The sequence below is a fragment of the Mycteria americana genome, chromosome 4 (assembly GCF_035582795.1).
Source record: "Mycteria americana isolate JAX WOST 10 ecotype Jacksonville Zoo and Gardens chromosome 4, USCA_MyAme_1.0, whole genome shotgun sequence".
NCBI classification, from domain to species: domain Eukaryota; kingdom Metazoa; phylum Chordata; class Aves; order Ciconiiformes; family Ciconiidae; genus Mycteria; species Mycteria americana.
In genome coordinates, this window is record NC_134368.1 from 83,832,362 (window position 1) to 83,859,578 (window position 27,217).

The 27,217-nt window shown below is 41.3% G+C and overlaps 1 protein-coding gene across 1 annotated transcript in view; it reads right to left on the reverse strand.

Moving 5' to 3' along the window:
- The window catches only part of FAT4 (FAT atypical cadherin 4), a 150,767-nt gene that overhangs the window by 36,007 nt on the left and 87,543 nt on the right, over positions 1-27,217 (reverse strand). The window contains exons 5-8 of the mRNA XM_075501121.1: positions 24,547-25,469; positions 23,618-23,792; positions 5,742-5,922; positions 1,132-1,382 (exon numbers count right to left, since the gene is read on the reverse strand). Of these exons, the coding sequence (XP_075357236.1) occupies positions 1,132-1,382; positions 5,742-5,922; positions 23,618-23,792; positions 24,547-25,469 (1,530 nt within the window). The remainder of the gene's footprint in view (positions 1-1,131; positions 1,383-5,741; positions 5,923-23,617; positions 23,793-24,546; positions 25,470-27,217) is intronic.

Below are 27,217 nucleotides of genomic sequence, written 5' to 3' on the forward strand. Positions count from 1 at the left end.
AAAGATTCACCGATGCAATAATAAAGTAATTTCATAATGCTGTTCTGGAAACAGGGAAGAAATGTAAACAAATTCATTCTTCCATAAAAAGCAGAAGTATTTGCAATTGTTTAAAATTTAGAGAGAAAACCCAAGACATGGAAATAAGCCCTTTTTGCTGTTCTTTTAAAGGAAAATTTGTTTTATAAACCGTTTGTCTTGAAATCCTCTCTGTAGGCATCACATATCCATGTACGTGTATGCGTGTGAAAACACGCAGCGTCGCTGACTTCCACAGCCAACCACTCTGACTGCAGTTTCGTGAATCTGTGGTAATACGGGGATCATATTATAAAATCCTTTTACTGTTTTGAGATAGCAGAGGTCCCGGTATTAGTTGATTTTAAATCTTGGAAAAAAAATCTCAAAATAGCAGAATCTTTCAGTAAATTGTCTCCATCTTCATGCAAATACACGTATTCTCCTTTCCTTCCCCTTGCAAAGCCAATTATGTAAATAGGAAATATTAGTATTTTGGACTTACCTATTTCTAATGTATTTATTTATCAGCCTTGTTTAAACATAAACTGAATCAGAAATTAATTCCTGCATTGAGGGAAGTCACTTTAATTTGGGTGTAGGTTCCACAAAAGGAAGGTTGCTGCTTGGCTTTACTTTTATTTTATTTTACTTCACCACTTGGCTCAAGGAAAGGCAACATAATTAACATTCGATCTAGATATGGCCTTTTTTGAAGAGGTTGACAAAATCCTCTTTAAGAATTGCTCAGGGTGGAAAAAGAACATCTACATGCAGGAGGAGACTTTCAGAGGAGAAGAGGGCATTGCCTTCCTAACCCTGGCAAAATAATTTAATCACTTGTTTGAGTGGGTGCTTATTTACACTATGTCTTCTTTACAGGCAAATAATTGAATTTGGATGGAAGGAACAAAGTAAAAAAAAAAATCACTAAATTGCGGGTCATCTATTAAGCCTTGCCATTATTCATTCCCATGCAGCACGAAGATAACAAAACCTGGAAAACAGCTGCAGAGGAACATCTCAGAAACATTTCTTGTGGCACAGCTTTGCGTTTCATTAAGATGTTTACGCAATCTGAAGTATCCCAAACACTGCCGCTGATCAGGTTACCTGAAGTGGTAGGTGACGGGACGTGGGTGACGTAGGGATGGTGTTGAAATTTGGGCGGGTTGTCATTCACATCGGCGACGGAGACGAGCACGCTGGTGGAACTGGAGAGAGCCCTAGGGAAGCCCCCGTCGCTCGCCACCACCACCAAAGTGTAGTTCTCCCTCGCCTCTCGATCGAGGAGAGCACTGGTGATGATTTGTCCTGTTGACGGGTTGATTGTGAATTGCGAATTGCCACCGGTAAGCCTATAGCTGTTTGGAAGAAAAAAACAAGGAAGAAAAATTCGATTAGTATTTCATAAGGCAGCCTGCTGCCTTAAGATAACAACAGTTTTCTATATTCTTCAGACCACCATGCTGATGGGTATCATCAACACATGGATTTTCTTCTGACTGTCCATCTGTCTTCACTTTTTTTCTCTTCCATATTTCGAGACCTGTCATAAATGACGTTTCTGGGGATTTCCAAAACACAGATAGATTTCTAATAAATGAGGAGCAGGCTGAGCCTTTGTACCTTTGGAGATACAGTCCGGCATACTCTCAAAATTGCCTACTGGAGGCATCCTCCAGTACTGGTTTCCCTGGACTAAGGCACTGTTATTCCAAAAGGCTGACATACCTCTTACTGAATACGCAAAATAATTAAAAAAAATACTATTTTCTGAATTAAAAGGATGACAATTTTACAAAATAGTATGAGGATTTATAATTCATATTGTTTCCTGATACTGAGCTAAGTTTTGCTATTCAAGATTTCAATGTTAATCCGTAGCAGTTCATAGCAAAGCAGTAACCACAGAGCTACGTTAATAGAGACTAATTGGGACCAGAATTTGAGCCTGGATTGGTGTATCTGTACGTCCACACGTCCGTGTGTGTGTGTAAAAATGTGATTTGATAAGAACTGACTGTGTGCTGACTGCAGGGCGTCATAGGGGCTACCTCTGGCTTACTAGCACAGGGAATTTCTCCTTTCTCTTCGAATGCCGACCCAGCTTGCGTTCGTACAGAATGAATCTCAAAGATATGCGGAGCACTGGGCTGTATTTTTAAAAGTAATTGGTTAATATGACATCTTTTATTAATTCAGATAACGGGTTTTCTACAAAACAAAGGAAACAAAAACTGGCTAAAATGAACGATTCCCATATTCAATATTATAACTCCGACAAAAACCAACACAGCTGTGGCTAGCATTGCTTCTTCAGAGAAGACCGGTACAGCACAGTAGCAGCTTTTTTGAGGTATACGATTCTATAAAAGATTCCGAAGAAAGTGGCTTTTATGAAAGAGAGTAATATTCCTATCTTCACCCTTATAAAATCGGAACGGCTTATGACAGAAATAATAACACAGGCCAGAAGCTTTACCTAGAGGATTGATAGCCAGCCCGTGTAATAAGCCGTGGCAAGTTCTGCTCAGTCATTAATCTCTACAGAATGCCATGAGCATACTTTAATTGCTTAATTATGATACAATATGATGGCCATATGTAATTATTCTCCAGTCATAGCAATGTGCATCTAGGGTGGAAAGAATGTGCACAAAGCCTAAAGCACCACTTAAATCTCCCTAAATACCAGCAGCACGGGCAAATTTCATCTGCGATTTGCAAAGTTTTAACCCTGTGTGAGGTGTTGCAGAAGACAGAGACCTTCTTTTCTGTATTTCCACATATATAGAACGGCTCAAGCTTTAGCACTGGAAAAATGCTATGAAAACCTTTTTTTTTTTTTTTTTTAAAGAAAAAAAGAGAATAAAGACAAATTACATTTGCCATAGGATATTCTGAGTTATATCTGAGTACAACTGGATGCAAAGCAACTGGACAATGCAAGTGTGTCTCAGCATAGTTACAAAAAAATTCCAAACCCAAGCCAAAAAAAACCAACCCAAAAAACCAAAAACAAAACCCAAACAAACGACCCCACAAAACTTTAATGGTGACAACTCGCATAAAAGGGATTTGTCTGAAGGGCTTAAAATCTGGCCTTTCGACTACTCTGTGCTGACCCCTCTTATCTATACCATCTTTAGCAAGACTGCTCAAGAGGGCATGGCCATTAACAGCCTCTTCAGCCTCCTTTAACAATTCACAGGTTATCACCAGAGATAAGAGAGAAAGGGTCGGCACATAGGGATACGTAACAGTTTTGCAGAAGACTATCTACTTCTTGCGTGACGCAGTCCATTTTTTGACTTTACATGAGAATTTTAGCAGAGGATTTTACATACCATCTTTGGAAACCAAAGATTTGATTTTGAAACAGGCTCTAACAAGACTGAAAAGGAGTTCTGAGTGCTCAGCACCTCTGAGAAGATGACCTTACGTGTTCTGGTCCCTCTAGATTTTGCTAGTTTTGTAATACCAGCCATATTTTAAGATTTGTATTACTCTAAGTGCTGAACCTGGACAAATTCTGTCCAAGAAAAACAAAGTATGTTCCTGAGTCTAAAAAATGTAAAACAAAACCTGAAAACAATTTTTAAATAGCTACTTAAGAAGGAAAAAAATATTTTTATCAGCTATTCTACTATGAGGTACTGAGTGAATGACAAAGATTAATGGCAGAGATATTAAAGCCATTCAACCACACTAAAGAAATCCGAGACCACCCTGATAATTTCTGATTATGGGATGCAATCGTTACAATCATTCATGCTTTGTATGGAATTCTTTTTTCTAAAGGAGCTTGCCAGAAATAGTTTCTTAGAGTGAGAGTGAATAGAATTAAAAGCTTCATTGTTTCGCAATTTAATAAATGATAATTTTGGATGCTTTTCAAAAATTTAAAGATGCCAAAACATAAAGTTTCTATTTTTGGCTTGTAGCTAGTTGGAAAGAAAATATCACAGTCTTTTATACACACTCGCTTTGCCATAACATAGATCTGTTTTATTTTACTTCCTTTTAAAAAAAAAAAAGACAACCACAGTGATATTCTTACGCAATTTGAAGAATGAACTAAGGTGAACTAACAAAAGTAAATAAAGAAGCTACTTTTATATCCCGTTTTCTAAGTTTGGAAACAGAGATACAGGTGTTTGCAGTCACAACAGCTAAATGTGATGAGATTACCTACGCGTCCTTCCGATTAATAACTAATATGAATCTGCTCTGTATTCCATTAGCAATGAAGGAGTCCTCAGTGGATAATCTTCAGCTTGTCACTGCCACTTAGCATCTTCATTACTCTTGTCTGTGAAACTGGGAATGGCCAGTGCCCAGCCCAGTGCCCAGTTAAGTTGCATCAACCGAGCTCTGCAAATCATTTGGCATCTAAAGCAAAAATGCCAAATTCTAACTTTTTACTGGTTTTCCGAATGGGATCAACTTTACACCTCGCCTTGTGTAATTTTCATTCTAAACTGAAGATATTAACCGACAATAAATTTACCCAAGGAACGTGGTGGGTTCCAGTGCAAATTGCTTACTACATGAAAAGACACGAATGCAGCGGCAAGGCAGGCAGTGGTTTCTGCTGTCCGTTCAGGGGTCTGCGGTGTCTCCCATAACATGTGTTTTAGCAGGTCTTCTTGATGATTTTGTGATATCGTGGTGATATTGTACCTGCTTGCCTAGTTTATTATAAATGCATCCAAGTCTGCATAAGCAGTCATCTAAACTACGGTTAGGTTTGACAGCTATTTAAAGTTCAAAATAAGATACTGAAGCCTTCCCCAAACATATGTATGCTATCACAAAATTAACACTATCCCCTAGTTTGGAAATTTTTATGCAAAAAGGTGATACTGATTTCATATTTGCCTAGCTTAAAAATTGAAGTTTAAAGATGACTAGAGCTGCAAAACACATTCTGTACTTTTTTTAGGGTGAGTGGTTTCTTTTGAACATAAGTGAAAAAAAAAAATTATTATTTGACTCTGCCCCAAAGTCAGCTTTTGTAGCAAATTTGTTAATGACGTTATGTGAAGTACATCTTCTTCTTCCCCACCAATCCCTTCCTGAAAGCTCCTTCGATTAATATTTAAGAAGTCTGTCAGCCTCCAAGAACAATGGCTTCTAGCTTCTTCAGGAATACATTTTAAAAGATAAGTATTATATCCGTTAACCATATCCTTCGTTACAAGGCCTCAACTCTAAGAGCCATGCTAAATAGAAGGCAAAAGCCTTTCCAAAAGCTACACAAGCTGATGGCAGTCAGTAATGATGATCATTCACAGACTATATCGTATTCCTTCATGCACAGAATGTATATATAAAGACTGCAAGCTTAATCCATTTATGATATTATTTGGAGTTTCAGGGTTTCTTTGGTTTTTATTTTCTTAATTCATCTACCTCGACACTTATTGAGAAATATAAATCTAGCCTATTAACAATTACACTCAGGTGCAAGTTAAACTCGTTTGCTCTTCACTTAGTAAAAAACTAAAATAACACTGCATTGCCCTTAATATAATTCTAAAAGCCTACGAACAACGAAAAAAAAGTCAGATTTGCCGAAATAATTTAGCTACGCATATACAGCTGTCCTTTCGTGTCTTACAGCTTTATGGCACGTTGGTGATGGACACTGGGGAAAAAAAAAAATCTTCCGGCAGGGTATGAGGCAGTATTACATACAGCAACAGTAAACGACCTACCTAATAACGGCATTTGTAGAAGCGTCAGCATCTGAGGAGTTTACGAGCAAAATATCTGTCCCCGTAGGAGCATCCTCCGGAACAGTGGCAGAATACACGTTAAAGGCGAACGTGGGGACATTGTCATTGACATCATCCACCGTGACAGCAATGGTTCCAGTGCCAGTGAGGGCAGGAGACCCTGCGGGAAAGCGGGATACAAAATGCTAGAGGTTACAAATACCACCACGCTAATCCGAGGTCTGCCATCCCCGATTTAACGCCTGGCGCTTGAGCATGTCACAGTTCACAGAGCAAGAAAGCCAATTCAACATACAGGACAGGGTCAGATTTGTTTCAAAGGCACCTCGACAAAAAGTACAAGTTGTGAAAGAAAAACGAAAAGTTGTTATTTTTCTTGCTCCATCTAATTCCAGAAATACTTTGTAATACAAGCTCAGCGGAAAAAGATGGTCTTGGAACCGCTCGGAAGCCTTCCTGTAACAATTAGGACCAATTTGAACATGTGGTTGACTTTCCTATTTCTCTAAGAGAAGACGTTCAAAGGTGGCACACTGACAGCCGTGAAAAATCCAGCCCTCAATTTATTTATCCGCAGAACAAATAGAGTGGAAACAGCGGCAAACCCCAGCTTTCCGCCGGGCTCTCCCGCTGCCGGTCGCGCCCCTGACCTGGGGAGACCTTCTCTGAGCGAGTGAGAAGGTTGCGCAGTCTCCAGCCCTGTTCCGCCTCGATTTCTCTGTCAAAGCAGCCATCTATAGCAGCAAATAATGCTCGCTCGGATGAGATACTGGCTTACGGGAAATCGGACTGAACTTGTTTAACCTACGGCTTTCATCCTCCTTGTTATTCTAATACTTAACTCTGATGAGCAGAAACAAGTGAGAAATAGCATGTTTATTCATGTGCAACCTCTCAGTATTTATTCTCTTAAGCTTTTCCCTTGTCAAATCCGAAAAAAGACAGTGAAGAGCTTTACAAGTTCACGCTAGTTTTGCCAGTCTATTACACTCTTTTTCAGCCAAGAATCAGCAAGACATCTTCTGCTAACCAAATTCTTCACTGAGGGTCCAAGAAAAAAAACGGGATCGTTCCTTTCTTTGAATACATAACAAAAAAGAAAAGGAGAGAGTGATAGCGGAGCATAAAACACATGAGTTATGGCCCCTTTTACTCACAAGACAGATGATGACCATGCCTGTTTTACCCAAGATTGCATCTCTTTCCCCTTCAATCTCAGATACAACAATTCGCCATTTGCTGGACTGGGAAAGAAGTGACGATAATGAAATGCTTTGGGCCAGAGACTGGTTTGAGTCCTTGCCACAAGGCAAGCATATTACCCAGAGCTGTCATTTGATGAAACCCAGGCAGCCCCCGTGTGCCTGCCCTAGTCCTCCCATCCCAGCAGATGACCGGGTCGCTGCTACCCAAGGTTCCTGCTGGACCTCAACCTTAGGGCTGGGAAGGAGGTCGGCTCTGCTCTTGGGTCTCGTGTGGTGCTGGCAAGGGCTCCAGGCGTTGAGCTCTTGTATAAGAGAAGAAATAACGACCCATTTTCCCACGCGTTAACCCCTGCAAGCTGAAGTATCGCCACGCTGCATGGCGGGAAGAAGCTGGGAGCAGCTTCTGCGCAGGAAGGAGGTTTTTCACCGTGAAATACTTCAAAGTAACTTGGCTTAAGGCACAAACGGACTGAACGAAAGAGCTTCCAGTTGAAAGGCGCTATAAATCTCGCAAGGCTGACTTTGAAGCCTGCTGATCGGACGGGACGGATCACGATGCCGAGGAAAGAACGTGCAAGCCAAAGAGTATAGGTTTCACGCCACGGCCGTGCACAATGGAGGCCTTTCTCTGCCCTAGTCTGAGGTAATTCATTTTGCCAATTAATATACTTTCAGCCAGGAAGGTTACATTAAGGCAATAAGTCTGACTCTTTTTTTTTACCCTCCACCCCCCCGATTTTGTCATTTAGCCAAACACTTATAGATAGAAAAGACTGCAAAAGCATTCTTGATTGCTGAAATATGGCCTGTGGAGTGTTTATTATTACTGCATTAAATGAAACAGAGTCCTCAGTGGTGTTTGCTGCATGTGTCATCAAGCTCTGGCCTTCCAAACACATTTAATCGACATTCATCTCACAGCTAATGAAATGAAAAGTTGAAAGTTGTTAAGTTTCACAGGTGATTAAACAATTTATACATAATTCAGAAATTAATCTTGGGTAAGTCACATTCAAAGAGCATCAGTAACGCAATTCAGTCTGGAAAAGAAAGCTAACTCGCAGCTAAAACCCGAAACTCATTGTTTTAAAGGTATTTGCTAATACAAAGAGCCGACACCGGAAACTTCACACTGTCGGTTTATTCACAAAAGTGAACGGCAGCGGCAGCGCCTTCAGAGGTAACCCAACGCCGGGGCGGTGGGACTGGCTCCAGCGCAGCTCCCAGCCGGGAGCGCCGAGCCCGGGCTCGGTGCCGCGCCGGCTACGCTCACGGGACTGGGGAAGAGAGGAGAATGGGAAGAACGTGCTCCCGTCTGCTGGCAAAGCACTGCGTGGGCATAGGCTGACAGCACAACGCTGCGATGGGTTTGTTCTTTCTCCTGCACGGCTATGAAGTCTTTGGTCACGTAATGGAAATGGTCAAAAGGGATGCCAGATGTAGTGGCTGCTTATGGGCTATGGATGTGCTCCTGCTCAGGATTACACTGATAGCAGCAGCACCAAACAAGCGTTCCAAGGGTCAAACCCCAGCCCTCGCCTCAGCCCCCTATATATTCCGTGCCGTGACTCTCCGATTGCACTTCCCCATTGGATGCGTCTACAAGGCGCTGTACGGCGCAGTATGGACGTATCTGCGTTTGCCCGAGAGAAGCGAATATACCAGCCAAGGCTGAGCACCATACTAATAAAATTAGCTAGGGGAACGGGACCAACCCAGATCTCATTCAGCGCTAGCTTGTGGCTGCGTTGTGCTCACAGGAACATCCCAGAAGTCCAATATTAATTCAGCTGTTTGTAACATCCCAAGTCACTGCTCTTCAGTTCAAACCCCAAAATCTTTCTCATTTTACTCAGATGGAAAAACTCACGCATCTACATCGGTTTCCTGTCTATGTAGTTATCCAAATATGTTTTTTTCCTCTAAGTAAAACATCACGTCCACAAATTTAACTCCTTTATTCTATTACACTGAAAGATAAAGTTGCAATTTCACCGAGAGTCCTCAAAGCTTTTATTCACTTGAAATTAAATGACTAGCTCACATTTCTGCAGTTGCTGAGAAATATAAGAAGAGGAAATTACAAATGAAGTAATTTTCTATGGAAAAGAAATAGCTCGGGGCCAAATTCTACCGTCCTCAGTGAACTTTCAGTGAAAGTTGTGCTTGCATAAGGACCACAGAATTTGGCCCCTGGTAATAAGTAGGTTTCATAAAATGTACGTGTCATATTTGTGGTGAGAGAAGTAGTTTCCATGGTCAGGCTGAGTTCCCAGATTTCTTAGTTTTGCTTCGATAGCAAATCTTCCCTAAGTCAGTTATTCTTATTATGCTAGAGCATCATCTCTTTTTTCTTCAAACTGCACCTCGTATTTTGCATACATAAGTGTAGTAAATTTTGTGTAAATTCTGCAATGTTAGCCAAACACTTCAGATGCCCCCAAACTGGTTTTAATAAACCAGACGTTACAACCTATACAAAATTGCTGTACACAGCCACACAAGCCTCTGAGTACTCCTACAAACAGCTCTGAGGGCTAGAGCCACAAAGAAACACACACTTTTCCCTTAGTGAACCTGCACTAAAATTTCTACCAATTTTTCATAATAGTCTGAACTATTTTTTCAGCAGAAGCAGCAACTATTTCTTTGTCAGACACCTCTTATTTAGAGCATTTCTCTAGTGCTATACTACTACAGGGTTTTTTTTCAAATCCCAAAATACCATCTCACAGAAGCTTAGGATATCCATATTGAAAAAAAGTGTTTTTCTAGAAAGGCAGAGGAATGAAAGCACCATCAAACGATTAATAACTGGAGAACATAAAGTTAACTATGCGAATTAAATGGGAGAGATCGGATTGACTGTTCAGTGAATAGCAAATCTTTAAAATTTAAAAGACGACGACATTAATATATTATTATTATTATTATTATTATTATTATTATTATTTTGAATTTCCCATCTCTGCGTGCTGTGGTCTGTTTCTATGAACCGAACAGTTTATTTTCTGGGTGACAGCCGTACATATACATTAAGCAGACAGTCCCACAAACGTCTACACGTCATTGTTGAAATAAAGATTAACCTGGGATAGTGTCAAAATAGTAACGCTGAGTTCAGGAAGAAAATTGCTTCCCACGGATGTTCTTCCAAAAATTTAAGCTTTTTGCTTACATCTGCAAGTAAACATGTGTCTGGGGACGAAGAGAAGGAGCAGACCTTGGGAGCCTGCTCCTTGGAGGCCCGCGGTGGAGGACGAGTTACAGGGGGAGGTTACAAGAGGCCACCTTGGGCTTGGCCAGCTCTGGGCTGTGGCTCCCCGCTCCGCATGGGACGTTTGAGGAGGTGCCGTGAAGAAACAGCCGTGGGGGACCGTGGGGGACCGTGGGGCGGGCAGGCGGCAGCACGGGGGCAGGACCTCTCTTCTCCCAGCAAGACGGGACTGGCAAAGACCTACAAGCTGGTCTTCCACCCCATTCACCAATGCTTGTTTGCATCTGATTGCCACAAAAATATGATGATATTAGAAATGTGTCAGCTTAGAAGCTATAGCCCTCTCGACCTTCTGCTCACCCCGTTCAGGAGAAGGGGACAAAGAAATATTGGCTACGCGCACCAATGCAAGTAGAAGAAAGGAAACTAAATGCAGGAAGGTGACAGTGGGAAGAAATATCATTTAACCTGACAATTTCCACTTCCCAAATGCAGGATAACCAGCAAAGAGAGGACAACACGCGTTTCTGGGTGAACTCATCATACGTCACTCATTCCCCTAATCTGTGCTAACGCTTACGAGCTATGAAGTCATCCCAAGGGATGCACCCAAAGACTGCTTTCACTTTCGCCTTGGCCTACTCATGCACCCTTAGAAGAAGGAAGCACCACCTGCTATCTTCAGCCACGCTTGTCCTGGGGAACGGGGAAGGTCAAATGTCTCGGCTCCCTCTAGTCCCCAAAGACACGGCACCGTCTGCTCCAGCGTACGTTCAGCTCTCCACACCATAGCTGGACGCCGGCACGAGTGAGGAACGATCAGAGTACTTAGTGGACTGGAGCAGTAAAAGAAGACAATTGAAGGAAACTTGCAAAGCCGTTTACATTCTTCAAGAAAACTCAGGAAAAGATGATGCTATTGGAAATTACCTTGGCTGTGTGGTACCGTATAGCTCACAGTAAAAATTAGAAATAGGAGAATGTGTTCAGCACGTTATCCACATATTGTTTGAAGCTTTAATGGCTTCTGGGTCCTGTCTGTGCCATGGTTAGCACAGCAGATAGTAAAACCATCATTCCTTTCAGAAACCAGGAACTCAAAGTTTTCGCCGGCATTAAAATATCAAAATTAAGTGCTAGAAAACTAACAATAAACTTAAGCAAAAAAACTACAGATGCATTTCACTAAAATGAAAAAAAAAAGGGATTAAACTTAAATAAAATGAATATAAATGACTAATCGAAACTCATACTGCAGGCGGTTTACCATGTTTTGTGGTAAATTAAACACATCATTATCCTGAAAATTGGAAAGCGATTTAACAGAAATGGAATTTTTGCTTCACTGAAATGTGTTGCTTTGCAACAAAGCGGATTTCACTTCTCCAGTCAAACACTCAGTGAATGAGTCCCAGGACTAGAAGTTGTATGTGTTATTACAGAGCATTAACTTTTTCACTCAAGTAAACAAGGCCTTTCTCACAATAAAGCGGCCAATCTTTCGAGATGCATTTAAATGCAGACAGAGTGTGCTGAGCCTCACACAACTGGTGAGTTTTAAAATAAATACGGAGCTAGAGTAAGTGAAAATGCAACTAGCTTGCATTAGGCTTTGCATTTCTAGCGCACACGGAGCTTGATTTGAAACGTGAATGACCTTAAATTAACTTATTTACTGGGCACAAAAGAAAGAGCATATGCGAAATGAGAAAAATAAGTAGTTCTTTTTACAAGATTGCACCACAAATATTTGTCCTGGCTGGATATGTTGATTGTGTTTTATTTTCCTCTTACTCAAGTTTTCACCACAGGCTTCCATACTAAGTCTTAAAAGACTGGTGAACCTAGTATATTTTGAGACAGAAGCTGAAATAAGCAGTTGATAAAAAAACATAATAAAAAGCTGAGAAGCTAGCGCTATTCTCATTCAGTTCAGTGGGTGACTGGTGAATGAGACCATGCAGGAACCCAGATTTTCCAAATTTCTGTGTGTGTCAAATCTGAGTTTTTCTCACAGTTAGGTACAAAGCAGTAGCTGTTCCCAAAGCTGGTTTAACCGAACTTGTACTTGAAAAAACAAGGGAACTGTTGGGATAGATCTGCACTTGTGCAAAGACTATCTGACACGAAAAAAAAGATTTTTCTGTACCGCATCAGGTATTAGAAACCTCAGTATCCTCCCTCATCTACCAGCCTAAAGGAGCTGGGAGCAAACAGACCTAAATTTGGGAACATAAGCCATCAAAAGTAAAAAAAAAATTAAAAAAAAAATCACTAGACAGAGTCCAACCTTGTTCAAAGCAATGACATGCCCAGCCAGGCTTAGGCTGATGCATGTGCACACACACACATACTCACACGCGTTTTGACATTGCAAAAGAAATCCTTGTCCCAAATAGTGATGCAAGATGGGATCTCTCATCTGGTTTTATCCACATGATTTTTAAATTTGGATAGTTTCCTATCAAAATTCCTGACTGACTGCATCCTATGAATTCACTAAGCTTTGCAGTTTCACAACAGGGGCAACATCACACTGCAAGACATTTAATGTGCCGTTGAAAGGATGGGACTTGCAGGCACACACAGAGAGAGTTTTAAGCCCTCTGGTGTGTATATACCCATTTCCCTACCCCTGTTCTCTCCCTCTGATCTGTGCACCAGAACAAGTTACCTGCAGCTGTTTACCCAGAGGGGAAAAAATAGCTGTGGCACTATTACAGACCTGGACCTACGGGAACACAGACACAGACCGGGAACAAAACACATGCAATAAAGCAAAGGTATGGTATATATTTAGCATCACTTCCAGCTGTTCCATGTAACAATCTCTTTCTACACGTACACACGCACATTATCATAAACTTATCACTTCCACATCTGAAAAATGGTAGATAATAGATTCCTCCAGTTTAGCATTTTTCCCCATTGCTTTTGCTAAACATTTGCTTTTGTTTAGCAAATCTCAAAACGCATGAAGTAAAGGACGAGAGAGTCCTGCTCCACTGCCCACAGCGTAAGCTGGATGCAGGGTTGCTGCCACAAGCAGATGCCGGTTAGCGACTTGTGGCGCTCAGGTTTCGTTCTCCTTCCACGAAAAGGCACAAGCATTAACCCCATGTGCCACAAACCCCTTGACATACACTCGTAATCTATTAACATCAAAGGTATAGGCCATTGGAGATGGTCCTCAGAAAAGACACAGGTATCGCAGGTTTCTTACGCAGAACGGCACTTAATCTCAGAGCAAGAGGTTGCCTTCTTCCAAATATGCTTCAGAAAACAAATCTTTCATTTTCTGAAAGGGAAGTTTTTCACAGCTGAATATAGCGTTCATAACAAAACCTGGCAAATGACTGCTCGTAGGGGTGCATCTCCCTGTGCCCGCGCTGCGGGCGGTTCTGGGAGGGTAAGCGCGACCACGGGCACCGCCAAGGACTCTGGTAGCCAAAGTGAGATTTAAAGAAAGTGGAACCGCAACTTAAAAGAAAGGCAGAAACATTTGAAAAAATATTTTCTTAAAACCACCAAATTACTTCTCCTTGTTATAAGTTATTGCCGTAAACAGAAAAAATAGAGAAGCTGGCTCCTGCAGGGACTGCTGACTAAGGCAATTTTTGACTGCTTGTGACTCCTGAATATCCCACAGCGAAATTCCTGTAATGCATGATTTTGAATTATGCTTCAAAAACACCCTGTATAAATAGCGAAGATTAACCAGCAGGGTAAGTGTTCAGGCCATATGTGCATGTTTTACTTGTTTTATCCTTGCAATTAAGGCTTCCTGAAATTGTAGCTTTGTATTTGAAGAACGAGCTAGCAGACTTTCAATTTATAAGGTGTAACGTTTAATTTAAAAAATGGTTTAAGATCACCAAGACTGGAAAAACCTTAGTATTTCTCAAAGGCTGAGAAATTGCATAGCATAATGACTACTCTAGTTATCTTATCCTTCTGCAAAACACATTACATTCAGCAAACTCATTAGCACACTTGAAGTAGAATTTCATATAAAAGTGACATAAGCAGAAGGACAATAATTTTAAATTAATTTTCATCTAAAAATTCCTAAGTAATCATAGCAAGATGGATGAATGAAGAGATAAGAGACTAAGTGTAACGGCCTGAAAATTTACAAACTGACAATTCTTTCTTCCTTGAAATTTTCGATCAGTCTATAAATCCTACATATGAAGCGTTATAGTCTAGCTTGTTTTCCAGTTTAAATAAATCTACCTGAAACTTTTTTCAGAGATATACCCACTTTTTTCCCCTCAAACTAGCACCAAGAAGTTAAGAAATAATAGTAAAGCAAAAATAAAAAGCAAGGGAAAAAAACCCACCAGGACAACAGTGAAGACAGCTTAAAGATCTGACAGTCACGTTTTTATTCATTTGGATCAATACTGCACAATGTTTTTTCTGTACCATGGCAAAATTCAATGAAAATTGAATTGCTCTGGCATATTTCATATGTTTAATTCTCACTTTTTCATCTCACAGTAAACTATTTCCCGGTAACAGTGCCTAACTGACTGTCCAATATATACATTCAATAAAGCTGTACTGCTACAGTGGCAGGGCCACTGTTAAGAAGAGAGACGTAGACCACGACGAAGAAGTAGATCTTAAGATTCTGAGAAGTAGATCTTAAGACCATGCATGTGAGATGAGACTGAGGATCAGGACGATAACTGCCTCGTTTAATGAACTTCACACTAATTTGAGCAGGCCCCTAAAGTGACTGCATCCCATTCATATTTGCTCCATATTACAGTAAGTGCCCATAAGTCTTTTGTGAACATTCAAGAAATTAACCCAAGATATAATCACACAACTTGAGAAAACAATGGTATTTCAACCAAAGCAAGAAAGGACTTTTTCCCAACTGTGCGATGGAAATTTCCATCCCAATGTGGATGGAAATAAAAAAGACAAAATATCCCTACCAAGCAGATAAGCTACTTGAAAACGAGCTGTAAGAACTTGTTTGAACTGTGTCTTCCGTACAGTACATAGTACAGTTGACCTCACCTTACCATAGATCAATACTTTTATCATTTACGACTGAAAATATTTCAAACTTTAATCAGATAAATCTGTAATCCTGCATTAAAGATGATGCTAATTGCTTTTTATTAGATCAGCCCTTTAAGAAGGAACAGAAATCAGCTTTGACAGTTCCTGGCACATGCGTCCCTGGCAAAGTTGGTATTTGTAGCCCTTTATTTCTATTTTTTTCCTTTGTTATTTTTACAAGGTTCTTGTAAGAAACTCTGGATGATGAGAAACAACACTGAATTACTGGATATTCCTGTTTGCCTCATTAGTGATGAGGTAACTTGATAGAATAAGAAAGACCATCACCTACACTCAGTCTTTTTAGGTGGCATAAAATTACGTTCCTTGAAAGAGACAACAACAATTCTCACCGACATTTACGACTAACCAAAAATTCTTAACATAATGATGTTTCTACCAATAGTCTGGATTTCTTTTACTTATGTGGGATGCAAAGAGGCAAAATATTTAGTTACCTAATAAAACTTGATATTTTCAACTATAGTTCCAAGAATGTCTGTAGAGAGACTAAAACTTTTGGCCGTGTTACTACATCTTATCTTATGCTTTCCTAGACTCTAGAACAGGAGAAGTACATTAACCTCATTAGGATTCTGCTGGTCTACTAAAAATAAACAGCCAACAAAACAAATATAGGATTTGCATCCGTTCTGAGGTAGAACCTATGGAGTTCCCCTCAACACCACTTGAACCTGAATAACATTACTATATTTTTGTGCGGATAGCCTGCAGGTTTTTATATTGCAAAGCACAAACATGCACATGCTGTGCTTGATGCCCCCCTCCCATGTGAGTTCTGCCATAGCTGGCTCTCTTCCAACACCCCAATTTCTGAACCTTCTTGCCTCTGTCTCTGTCAATGCAAAATCTCTGAAGACCTGCTTCTAAAGAATAATACTTCTAAAGGCTATAGTTTAGTAATTGGTCAATTTTTTTAATCTACATTAATAACCACAAATTAGAAAATCTTACATTATTTACAATAATTTCCTTTCTTTTTCTTTTGTTGAATGCACTGAAATGGAGAACAGCTCACCCAACAAATCTCAGCTAGAAGAAGTTTATCCTATCCTAAATAAGCCCGTCAATTACTCGCTGGATTCTCCACGATCCCAACAAAGAGCAGGAAGGGAATTGCACACGCGAGTAATGTTTGAATAGAGAGGCATGCACTTAAATTGAAGACTTTTCTAAAAGCCCACAAGTACGTCTGAACTATAGAGAATAAACATCTTTAACGCATATTTCTAACTCTGCTTGCCTTGTCCAAATAAAATCCACCATCAGTTTGAGTTGGTTTCAAAACTGAAGTTCTGTCCATGATTTTAACTTGAGTGAAAAACTGTCATTGTTTCCACAGATATTTCAGCTTGCGCTGGCCAGCCTGAGCCCTTTGCCAACCTGAATATACGTCTCTCCCGCACCGCTCCCCAGAGAACACAGACGCTTGGATTCAGCCCAGAGGCTTTCACTGAACTATTTTGAAAATAGTGATCTAATAATGAAGCTTTAACTCCAAATAGAAGGCTAAATCCCTCACATGGTACTCTGGGGCTGGACTGCACATCTCATGGAGCAGTCCTCTGAAGGGATGGGCTAAAGCCCTCATCTCCTTTGGGGAGTAAATGTGTCACATCATATAGACATGGATACGCTCTCTTCCTCGACAACTACTCTCCAGGGGACATCAGACTGACTTTGCCATAAACCCGCTTCCTAAATAGCTTTTTGAGCTTTTGCCTTCTAGAGAAAAATTAAAAAGTGCTAACAGTTTCTAGGCTCAGTGAAAGGGCAAGGTCCTGCTATTAACTTCCCACAACTACAAAAAGCCACCCTCAATTCTCTTCTCTCCTGATTTTAGATGATGGTAAGACAAAATGAACACTATGAACTCACTGATGAGTCTGTCGCCATTTCAGTTCTCCCACTGTGTCATTTAGAAACAAATTTAAAAATCATGCAAAACTACTAAAACGATAGTTACAGTACCAGTATTGAAAGAGCAAAAATACTCAAACTAGTAAAATAGTAAACCAGTAAAACTAGACTCGAGTAGACAGCGTTGACATGAGGAAGAGCTTCCATAAGGGCAAGGAAGTAAATGGAGCTGGGACAGAAACCAATATTCATTTTGAAACAGCTGTGGCATAAAGCGAGACCATGGAAGAGAGCAATCATTATGGAAACTGCTAAGCACCAAGGTAGGCATACGCCAGCTTCACTTAGCTCACCGAAGCCTGAAGCGATGTGTATATTTAGACGTAGCACAGAAAGCACGGAAAACAGGACATTGCTAACCGAATTTTGCGAGTTGTTTGTTTGTTTTGACAGCACCGAGATTTTAAAATAGCTGAATTTGTTTTAAAAATACAACCCATTCTTTTAAGGCAACATCTTTTCACGCTGCAGACTGCCTGTTAAGTAGAAATACAGTGTATGCTAAGAAAACAGGACGAGTATAAATGTCTTTAAGCCCAGTCACATAAATCTCACACAGTGTTAACCCCCGAGACTCTTTCCTACCCTTACTAGAAAATAGTCGTCCTTTACTTGTCAGCCCAAACGGGGAAAGATCTTAAAACGTGTTAAAACCCAGTACAACTACATTGTCAGATTTCATTTGATTTTAGGATTGAAGGGAACCAAAAGCCTATCTCAAAAGAGAATTCCTGAGGAGGATATAACCCCTCTGCTTGGTTGCCCTCCTGCATTCTTGAAGGAAAGAATGCATAGGTCGGGGACCAACATTTTCTAAAGAAGAAACATATGGTTGTTTTTCATACAGGCCAGGGATGTATACAAAGAACAGCTAACTAAATATAATAATCAGTCCACTGATTCATTTCTTTCAGAACTATTTATCTAAATCAGTAAATAGATTATTAAAAAAAAAAAAAATAAAAAAACCCCACAGGAACACAGCTTCTAATTAGAAACACCACATTTTGATTTTGGTTTTATTGTGGCAACACGTCATTCTGACCAACCAAAGCAAGAGATGGTGGTTGCAGTTTATTTGAACAGTAGTCCTGGGCAGCTAGCAGGTTTCCAGATGTGCTACTTGACATCCCTGCAACCAATAAATAAACGGAGGAGGACTGTTGGAATGCTAACATTTTCTCCAGAAAATTGCTCAAAGAGTTAAAGACAGGGATGATAAAAGCGGCTGCACCAGTTCTTGTCATGGTGCCAGCACTCAGTGTTTACCCAGCACTGCATCCTCACCAGATGGGGTGAAAAAAAAAAGTTATAAAGTCTCTTTTCCCAACCATTTTGCCACGAAGACGGGTATAGCGAAACAAAACAAATGATTTATGCGGTAGAAACAGACCCATAAAGACACATTCAAATAGTTGCCTGTAGGTTTCTTGGCGTTTATGTTAGCAGACATTTTGGGGGAGCATCTGCGATCTAAACACTATCATGTTATTCCACAGTCGATCACTTTGCCTGTCATTATACTTATAATTCACGCACTCTGGTCTTACAGCTTGGGCTGCAAGAGGGGCTCTAAATTGGGACGGGTAAACTTTGGAGTTGAATTGTGTTTTGTTTCTCGATCAAAGCCACAGGCGTACAGCTCTGGGAGACGCTGAATGTTCCTAGTGATGGACATTTTGCGTGTCTTTTGTAAATCCCCGCTGCCTAGAGCGGCAGTCTAGTAACTGAGACCCACCAGAAGTTAGAGCAGGGTGGAAGTGCAGAAGTGAGGGAAGAGTGATGATAAAACAAGGTTGAAATCAAGAACCTTCGTGCAGGCTGTCTTGTGGAAACCGGACATGAAGCAAGCTGCACGGCCACAAATCACTGAGCCAAGCGCCAGAAAACATTTTATCAGTCTTTTCCCTCCCCCAGCGCGGAGGGAAGACTCTCTGCCGACCCAAGATCTACCCTGAGGACCAGGTGGAGGATTAGCAGGCAAGGCCAAGGAATAGCTGGGCCAGAGCCAGGACGACGCATATATCATGACTGACTTCTCCGGGCCCAAGGGGAACCCTTGCTTGGGAAAGCATTTTGTCCAACAACTGCCCAAATTTCCATCGCTGGCGCATGCGGCCCCACCAGCAGTCCCCGTCTGACCTGCGCAGCGCGCTGACGAGCAGCTCAACTCTTAATAACTCAACAACTCGTCTCACGTGCCCAGGACCGAGACCTGGGCTCTGGAAGAGCACGCCTGCACGGCGTGACAACGCACAGAGGTTTCTGAGCCAGCGCGGGCACCGCATCCCGTGCAGCCCCGCCGGCTCAACGGTACGAGGACTGCTGCTCCGCGACGTCCTAATCCTTCACCCGCTACAAACGGACGCGGCGTACGCGCTGCCAATACGTGCTATAAAACCCACTAGGCACGGAGGTTGAGATAACAGCCGTCACCAAAGCTGCTGCCCCTTCTGACGCCACGGACTGTTTTCAGCCCATTGGACTGACACCTCTAGATCAAAACAATGAAAAATTAAAAATCCTTCTTCTTCCATCAACTTCCTCGTACACAGGCTAGGGTAACACTGTAAGACCCACAGTCAGAAGTTGATGAAGTGATAATAAACATAAGGAGATCGGGAAGACAGCCAAAACCAAGTGGAGAATCCATCAGTTCTTATGTCTAAAGGTGCTTCAAAGTATGTATTGTGTCTGCTTCTTTGACAGAAAGGGAAGAGTTGGCATAGACTTCTATAGGAGCAGGATATCATCCTTTAACATTTTAAACCTGCCAGTGTAGCCTACAAAAATTGAGGTGCAGATCCTAAGAAAAATGGGAAGTGGGTTGGACAGACAGATTTTTGCCCTTGATGTGCTACCCAGACATTTCCAGAGTTAACTGCATCTGGACGTCTACTATGATTTTTATCTGTAAAAAAACCCCACCAAAACTCAATAAGATGCACCATATATGGCAAGACTGTTGCTTGGGCTGCTAAAGACAATCTGAAAGACTGTTTATTACAGCTAATAAAACCCAAACTCAAAGTGCAAAGTATAATACCTTTCCCTTGATTTATTTTCAAAGATAATACAGATGTGCATAATTTCAGACAAGTCTGCTTTCTTCAACGTTTTGGCAGGCACTGCTTTCCTACAGAGGAGCACTACATGTTTTGTGTGTGTATTTCTGGTTGAATTGTCTCTCTGCAAAATTCTTCTTTCTAAGCATTATCAAGCAAACACAAACTAAAACACTCCAAAGAAATAGTGACATTAGGCAAAGAGCTGGACATGCCTGTGAGAGTTTCTTTTATAAACCTTTAGCAGCTGCTCAAGAACATAATACTCAAAACATTTTTCTTACCCATTTCAAGATTGTGTCATTGCCATCGTTCTGCTAGTACAGCCAGAACTACCTGATTCAATGAAGCAGGCACTGGCTACCAAAGGTCAGTGTGCTACCACCTGGATATCCATCACATACCCATACTGGTAGCTTTTGTACTCTTTTGTGTATTTTAAAGTAATAACATTCTTCTTCTGATAAGCTGCAACTCTTTTAGAAAGGCTTCCTCCCACATAATATTTTTCTAACTCAGCTGCCAAATGTCTACAGAAGTACATGTGCATTCTATGTATGATAATGTAATTTATAGTAACATAAAATGTGAGACGCAGCTCGACAGAAATCCCAGAGTCTGTAACTCGGTCTGTTTGTTGCACATTATTATGACAAACATGGCTTTTTAAGAGGTCTCCAACGAATTATATGCCAGAGTGTTCGTTGCCATCTAAACTGCTTGAACTCAGTACGACTAATTCAAACAAAACAGGGATCCCCAAGAATTTCTTAAAGTACTTTAAATATGTTATACTTAAGTATCTATTATGACTACAGTCCACATCCTGCTTCCACGAAATCAAGTAAAGTTTTGGCGTTGACTTCTACAGAAGCTGGACATTTTCCTGTGATGTTTTAGTTTAGATAAATCATGACTAACATAGTTTTAAATGTATTCTTTGATGGCATGAATTTAGAGCAAGCCTCCAGTCTAATCAGAAGATATTATCTAACGTTATCCACGAGGCTGGTTGAAAACTGTACCAAATCACACTAACTGCAGATTAGTCAGACTGTAAACTTAAACACAGTAAACCAGTTAAATTTAGCTTAAAGTTACTACTGAACATCTGCTTCTGAACACTTTTGCTAGTACTTTTTAACAGTGATAGGAGGGAACAATAACTTGTGAGTTACAATTATGAGAACATAGCAAATTCAAAACAAAACAAAACAAAACAGCTTCAAACCGTTTAATCAGTATAACATCTATATGTTTTAACACAGGAACTAACGAAACATGCTGCTGTTCTTGTCAGCCACTTATGGCAAAGGCCCCATGCACGCTTCATGTACTAAATTCTCCCCTGGATTATCTGAAACTCAGACATCTCTCAACACAAATAAATATTTTCCTTTGGAATGGTTGGATAAATCTCCTGGATTTCATATTTTTTAGGAACCAGAGCCTAGGAAAAGATCGTGCTCTTGTCAGACTTCTGGCTTACGCACGGTGCTAGGCGGAGGGTACAACTGACTTCTTGCCCCTCTCCTTTTTCCAAGAAGGACGATAATTGTCGGCTGTGTGACACCCCTTATCAGTTCAGGTTCGGGTATTTCGCATGTAGAGCTAGTAAGTTCTGTACAGTCCTAACTGACTCCTGCCAACTTGGACTGGGAGAGTAAACAGACTTCAAGGATCTGCTTTCCCTTACATATCCAGCCTCTGTTTCTGAAGGAACTTAAGGACATTTAAGCCCAAGCAAGTCCAAGTCACAAGTGAGCAGTTTGCGGTTATAGAGTAATAGAAAGCCAGCGTAAAAAATACAAAGCATACAGTACCTCTGGCCAAAATACAAGACAAATGGTACATCAAGTCCTAAAACTGTGTTTCACAGCTTCAGCTGTACCCAGACTGTGAAATACCTGAGCACTGCTGCAAGAGGAAAATATAAGCCATAGATATTGTCACTGACACAAGATACTGCACACAATATGGCAGAAAACAAAATTGTATCCACTTGTCAACAAGTTGGGTTTGCTTCTATTTTTATTATTAGAACGTAGGAACAATTCTGCAGTAAATTAAATCCATCAGACCATGGGGGACCAGAGATCAGTCCAGAGTATGATGCAGGATGTCTTCGTTACTAATATTCATGCCAAAATCTGACCAAAATTTTGTGCTCGGACACCTCAAGTGAAAGTGTAATTAATCTGCATAACAAGAATTCACATCCTGTTTTAAACGGAGGGAACTTGGAATACATTTGGGATTCTGGAGCAAATGTATGACTGGATGCTGAGCAAAGCACAAAATTAAAATGCTGAAATGTAAATTGCCATTACTTTTCAGGGGTAAGAGTTCAGTAAGATTAATTGAATAGTCCATAGCTGTTTTCTGGCCATTGATGTGACCTGTCTGCAGATTTCTGATGACAGCATTATATTGGGTTTTATTGCCATTTATATTGTTTTTTTATTGCCATGCATGAGGCTCTTACGATGTAGGTAGGACCACTTACTACGGCAGGGCAAAAATCAACCCACCTAAATCTGTAGTGTGTCCTACTAACATCAGATGGCTAGATATAAGGATAAAATCCTGATTTCCAGAAACCAAACTCCACTTGACATCAGGTAAGCCCAGCTCTCCCCACAGAGATCTAAACTGAAGCTTGGGTACCAATCTCCATCCCCTAAAGTTTCAGACTGTCCTGGTTTCAGCTGAGATAGAGTTAATTTTCTTTATAGTGGCTGGCATGGGGCTATGTTTTGGATTTGTGCTGAAAACAGTGTTGATAATACAGGGATGTTTGTTGCTGCACTCGTCAAGGACTTTTCAGCTTCCCCTGCTCTGCCAGGTGCAGAAGAAGCTGGGAGGGGACACAGCTGGGACAGCTGACCCCAACTGGCCAAAGGGACATTCCATACCATATGGCCTCATGCTCAGCATATAAAGCTGGGGAAGAAGAAGGAAGGGGAGGACGTTTGGAGCGATGGCGTTTGTCTTCCCAAGTCACCGTTACGCGTGATGGAGCCCTGCTTTCCTGGAGATGGCTGAACACCTGCCTGCCCGTGGGAAGCAGTGAATGAATTCCTTGTCTTTCTTTGCTTGTGTGCGCGGCTTTTGCTTCACCTATTAAACTGTTTTTATCTCAACCCACAAGTTTTCTCGCTTTTACTCTTCCAATTCTCTCCCCCATGCCACCAGGGGGGAGTGGGCGAGCGGCTGCGTGGGGCTTAGTTGCCGGCTGGGGCTAAACCACAACACAGACCATCATGAAAATATTTCTTTTCCACCCAGAATGCAATGTTTTCAAGTGACGACGAGTTTTCACCAGAAGAGACTGCCCATTTGCTTTACCTGCATCGGTAGCTGTGATCAGTAGTACGTACTGCTCCTTCGCCTCACGGTCCAGGCTCTGCACCAAGCGCAGCTCTCCGCTGGCCGAGAGAGTAAAGGCTCCTTCTTCATTTCCAGCCACCAGAACATAAGTAAGCTTGCTGTTTAGGCCTTGGTCATCGTCCCTTGCTACAACCTACAAAGGCAATGCAAACACGGGGGAAGAAATATCAAGAACTGATAAGTGCAGGGTCTGTAAAATTTTGTTGGGATAGAGGGAATATTCTCTATGACAATAATCCAAATTAACGGATTGAATTAATCCAAATGCTTTAAGGGCTAGTATAAATTAGCTGTAATTGTAAAAATGACTTAACACCGTGGTGATGGACTTAAACGCATAGTCTGAAAATATTAAATAGTTGATTACTTATTTGTCTCAAGCATAAATTCAGTAAAGACTGTGTTGGGGCTCAGTGAAAACCACAGATCTGGTATAGGCTGAGCTCCGTATCAAAGCAAACGTTGCACGTCCTGCCGGCTGAATCCATTTAGTGCTCTTTCAGTGTTTGGCACGGAGCCTCATCCCATGTAGGCAACGATCAGATTGAGAGATTTGTGGCATGAAAGTTGAGATTGAGATGGGAGAGAGAGCAAACTCTTAAAGTCCCAGTGTAGGCGGGAAGATAGGTAGGGAAAACACAAACAAAACTCTAAGGAATAATATAAACTTTTGGTAAAAAACGAGCAAAAAAATCCCCCACCCACCCAAACACACAAAAAGGAAACCAAGCCAAGAACCACTGCATGTTAGATTACAGCCAAGAGGCAACTTTTCAATTGTCTTGCACCTTTTTAATTTTGGAGGAAAGACACTATACATGAATACCATATACTGAGGCGTGCTAATAATTGTAGGAGATACGTATTTATTTGCTGAATGTACTCACCTGAAGAATAACTTTTGGGAGCGTCTCTAAATTCTCAGGGACGTTCACGGAGTAGGGAGAAAGTTCAAATGTGGGAATATAATCATTGACATCCTTCAGAATAATACTGACTGTTGTCGTATCGGTCCTCGGGCTGCTCCCACGGTCGGCCGACTGAACAGTCAATGTATAGGACGGCTTTTTCTCTCTGTCCAAAGGCTTGGCAACTGTTATCACCCCCGTCACAGAATCGATCCGAAACTCATTATTGGCATCTCCACTCACGACGGCATAGCGGACCTGCCCGTTTGTACCTTCATCTCCATCCGCAGCAAACACCTGGATTAAATCCGTCCCTGTCAAAGTATTTTCCCCCACCTCTACTTTATAAAGCTTTTGGGCAAAGAGCGGGTTATTGTCATTAATGTCCAGGACTATAACCACCACATCCGTAGATGAAGAAAGGGATGGCTGGCCCTTGTCTGTGGCTACCACAGTCAAGGTGTAGTTGGACACGGCTTCTCTGTCGAGCTCCCCGGTAAGCCTCACTTCACCGTCAATAGTGCCGATGCTGAATTTGTTTCCCAGAGGCCGGAGCAGACTGTATTCGATGTAGCTGTTCGGACCGCTGTCGGGATCGGTCGCCTGCGCTTTGAACACAATCGTATCTATCGGCGTGTTTTCCGGGACGTAGGTCAGCTTCGGGGAGATAAAGCTTGGAGGGCTGTCGTTCACGTCCAGCAGAATAATTGAAACTTGGGCTGTGCTTGTGTACCTGGAGGCCGGGAGAGGGGCCATGTCGTGGACTTGCACGACGAGGCTGTAGAAAGACTGGCTTTCCCGGTCCAAAGGCTGCCTGATGCTCAGCACCCCGCCGTTGTCGATGCCGAACTGCCCCGCGCTGTCCCCGGACGCGATGCTGAAGGACAGCTGCGAGTTGGAGCCTGGTGGGGTGGGGAGAAGAAAGGTAGAGAACGTGACTTCATCCCACCGACCTCGATATAAATGTTTCTGGCCTCACTTCCTACGGAAATGAGGACTGTACAGTTGTGCTGCCTGTTCAACCTCCTCATCGCCATTTTTGAATCCATCAGCTAATTTCAGCCAAGTTTCACAGTGGAGCAGAAGCCTTTGAAATAATTATTTTTCGACAAGAGTTGAAGAGAGAGAGAGGGAAGGATGTTCATTGGAGCGGCCGCGAAGGGAATGGCTGGCATTTCATTCAGCAGGAGCTGCGCGGTGGCAACACGCGTAATTTTTGCCCATCTACAGTGGTTAGGGATAAAGGTTTTGAAGGGTTTTCCTTTAGAAACCAAGACTCAATAGTTCTGCTGCTCACTGAACAGCTGTTTTCCTCCGTTCTCCCCAGTTCAACTAAGCAACATTATTATTAATGTAATTATTTCATGAATTCTTCCACCCAATTAAAAAAGGCCACAACCAGAAACTCCCAAGCCTAGCTGGAGCAAGCCAAGAGTGAGTACTGGAGAGAGGTATGCTTCCCATATATGGCATGGTATTCCAAAATATCAGATGAACAGCCCTCATCTTATGATCGAAACATAACTAGCAATTATGGTCAAGGGAGAGATTTATAAGTCTGGTAAGGGAAATGTATTCTGAATCACAACAAGGCTGTGAAATGACCTGAAACATGCCATACAGGAAACAAATGTACGTTACCCCTTCAACTCCAGAGTTCACTCTAAACAACTAATTCTGGGGAACAACTAATTGAAATGAGTCTTTTCTCATCTCTCGCTCTCTCTCTCATCTCTCCCTCTCTCACTCCTATTTTAATTAATTTTGAAAATTTTGTTTTCTTGTTTTGGGTCATAAAGACTGTGATTTAGGATTAGTAGAGTAACAGACTGTTCGCTACTAATTTACCCCTCAAACTCACTTTTTTCCTGCAAACAAACCAAGCTGTCTGCTGAAGTAGCTGATTACTTCGCCGTGCGTTTTGCCATTTTTACTCAGAAGCTCTTTACCCTCCGACTGAATCGCTTTGATAATAAAATTATTCCTGCATTAGATTTATTAATCTCTGCTGTTGATTATGCTCAGACTTGGGAACTCTAGTCTTACTTGTCTTTCCCCCAGCGGCTACTCTAATTGGCATCTTTCCCTCTCTCCTCTGCTCTCGTAGGAACTTAATTATAAAATAAATAGAACCAAACGAGCAAGACAAAATATTTTAATGCAATTAAAGAAATTAATACTTTTATATGCCAGATATTAGTGTTTCTACATTACTTTGATCAAGTGAAGCACTGTGAAAGTTTAATGCTAGTCTATTTTTTGTTCAGCTGTATTTTCAAATAACTAATCATATGGATGAAAGTCCTCTGATTTCAGTAAAGTACTTTCTGGCAATTCAAGATTTTTGTCAATTGACTGTGGAGATGGGTAGGAATTAGATCTTACGGAATAAAATTACTTTAAAAATACTCTTTTTTCCCCAGTGTTTTCTATGGTGGTGTTTGTTCCTACAAAATTTACTGCTTGTTCTTCTTTATCTCACCTCCACGTACCTTTTCATTCCTTGTCCTGTATTCTCATAGGTTTCGATGCTGCTAATGCTTATATAGATTAAACTGTGAAGCAGAAGGAGAGTTGCCTAAATAACAGTGGAGCCAGGACTGCCACTTAAGGAAGTATTCTTTTTTAAACGCAGCATGCCAAGCCAGCA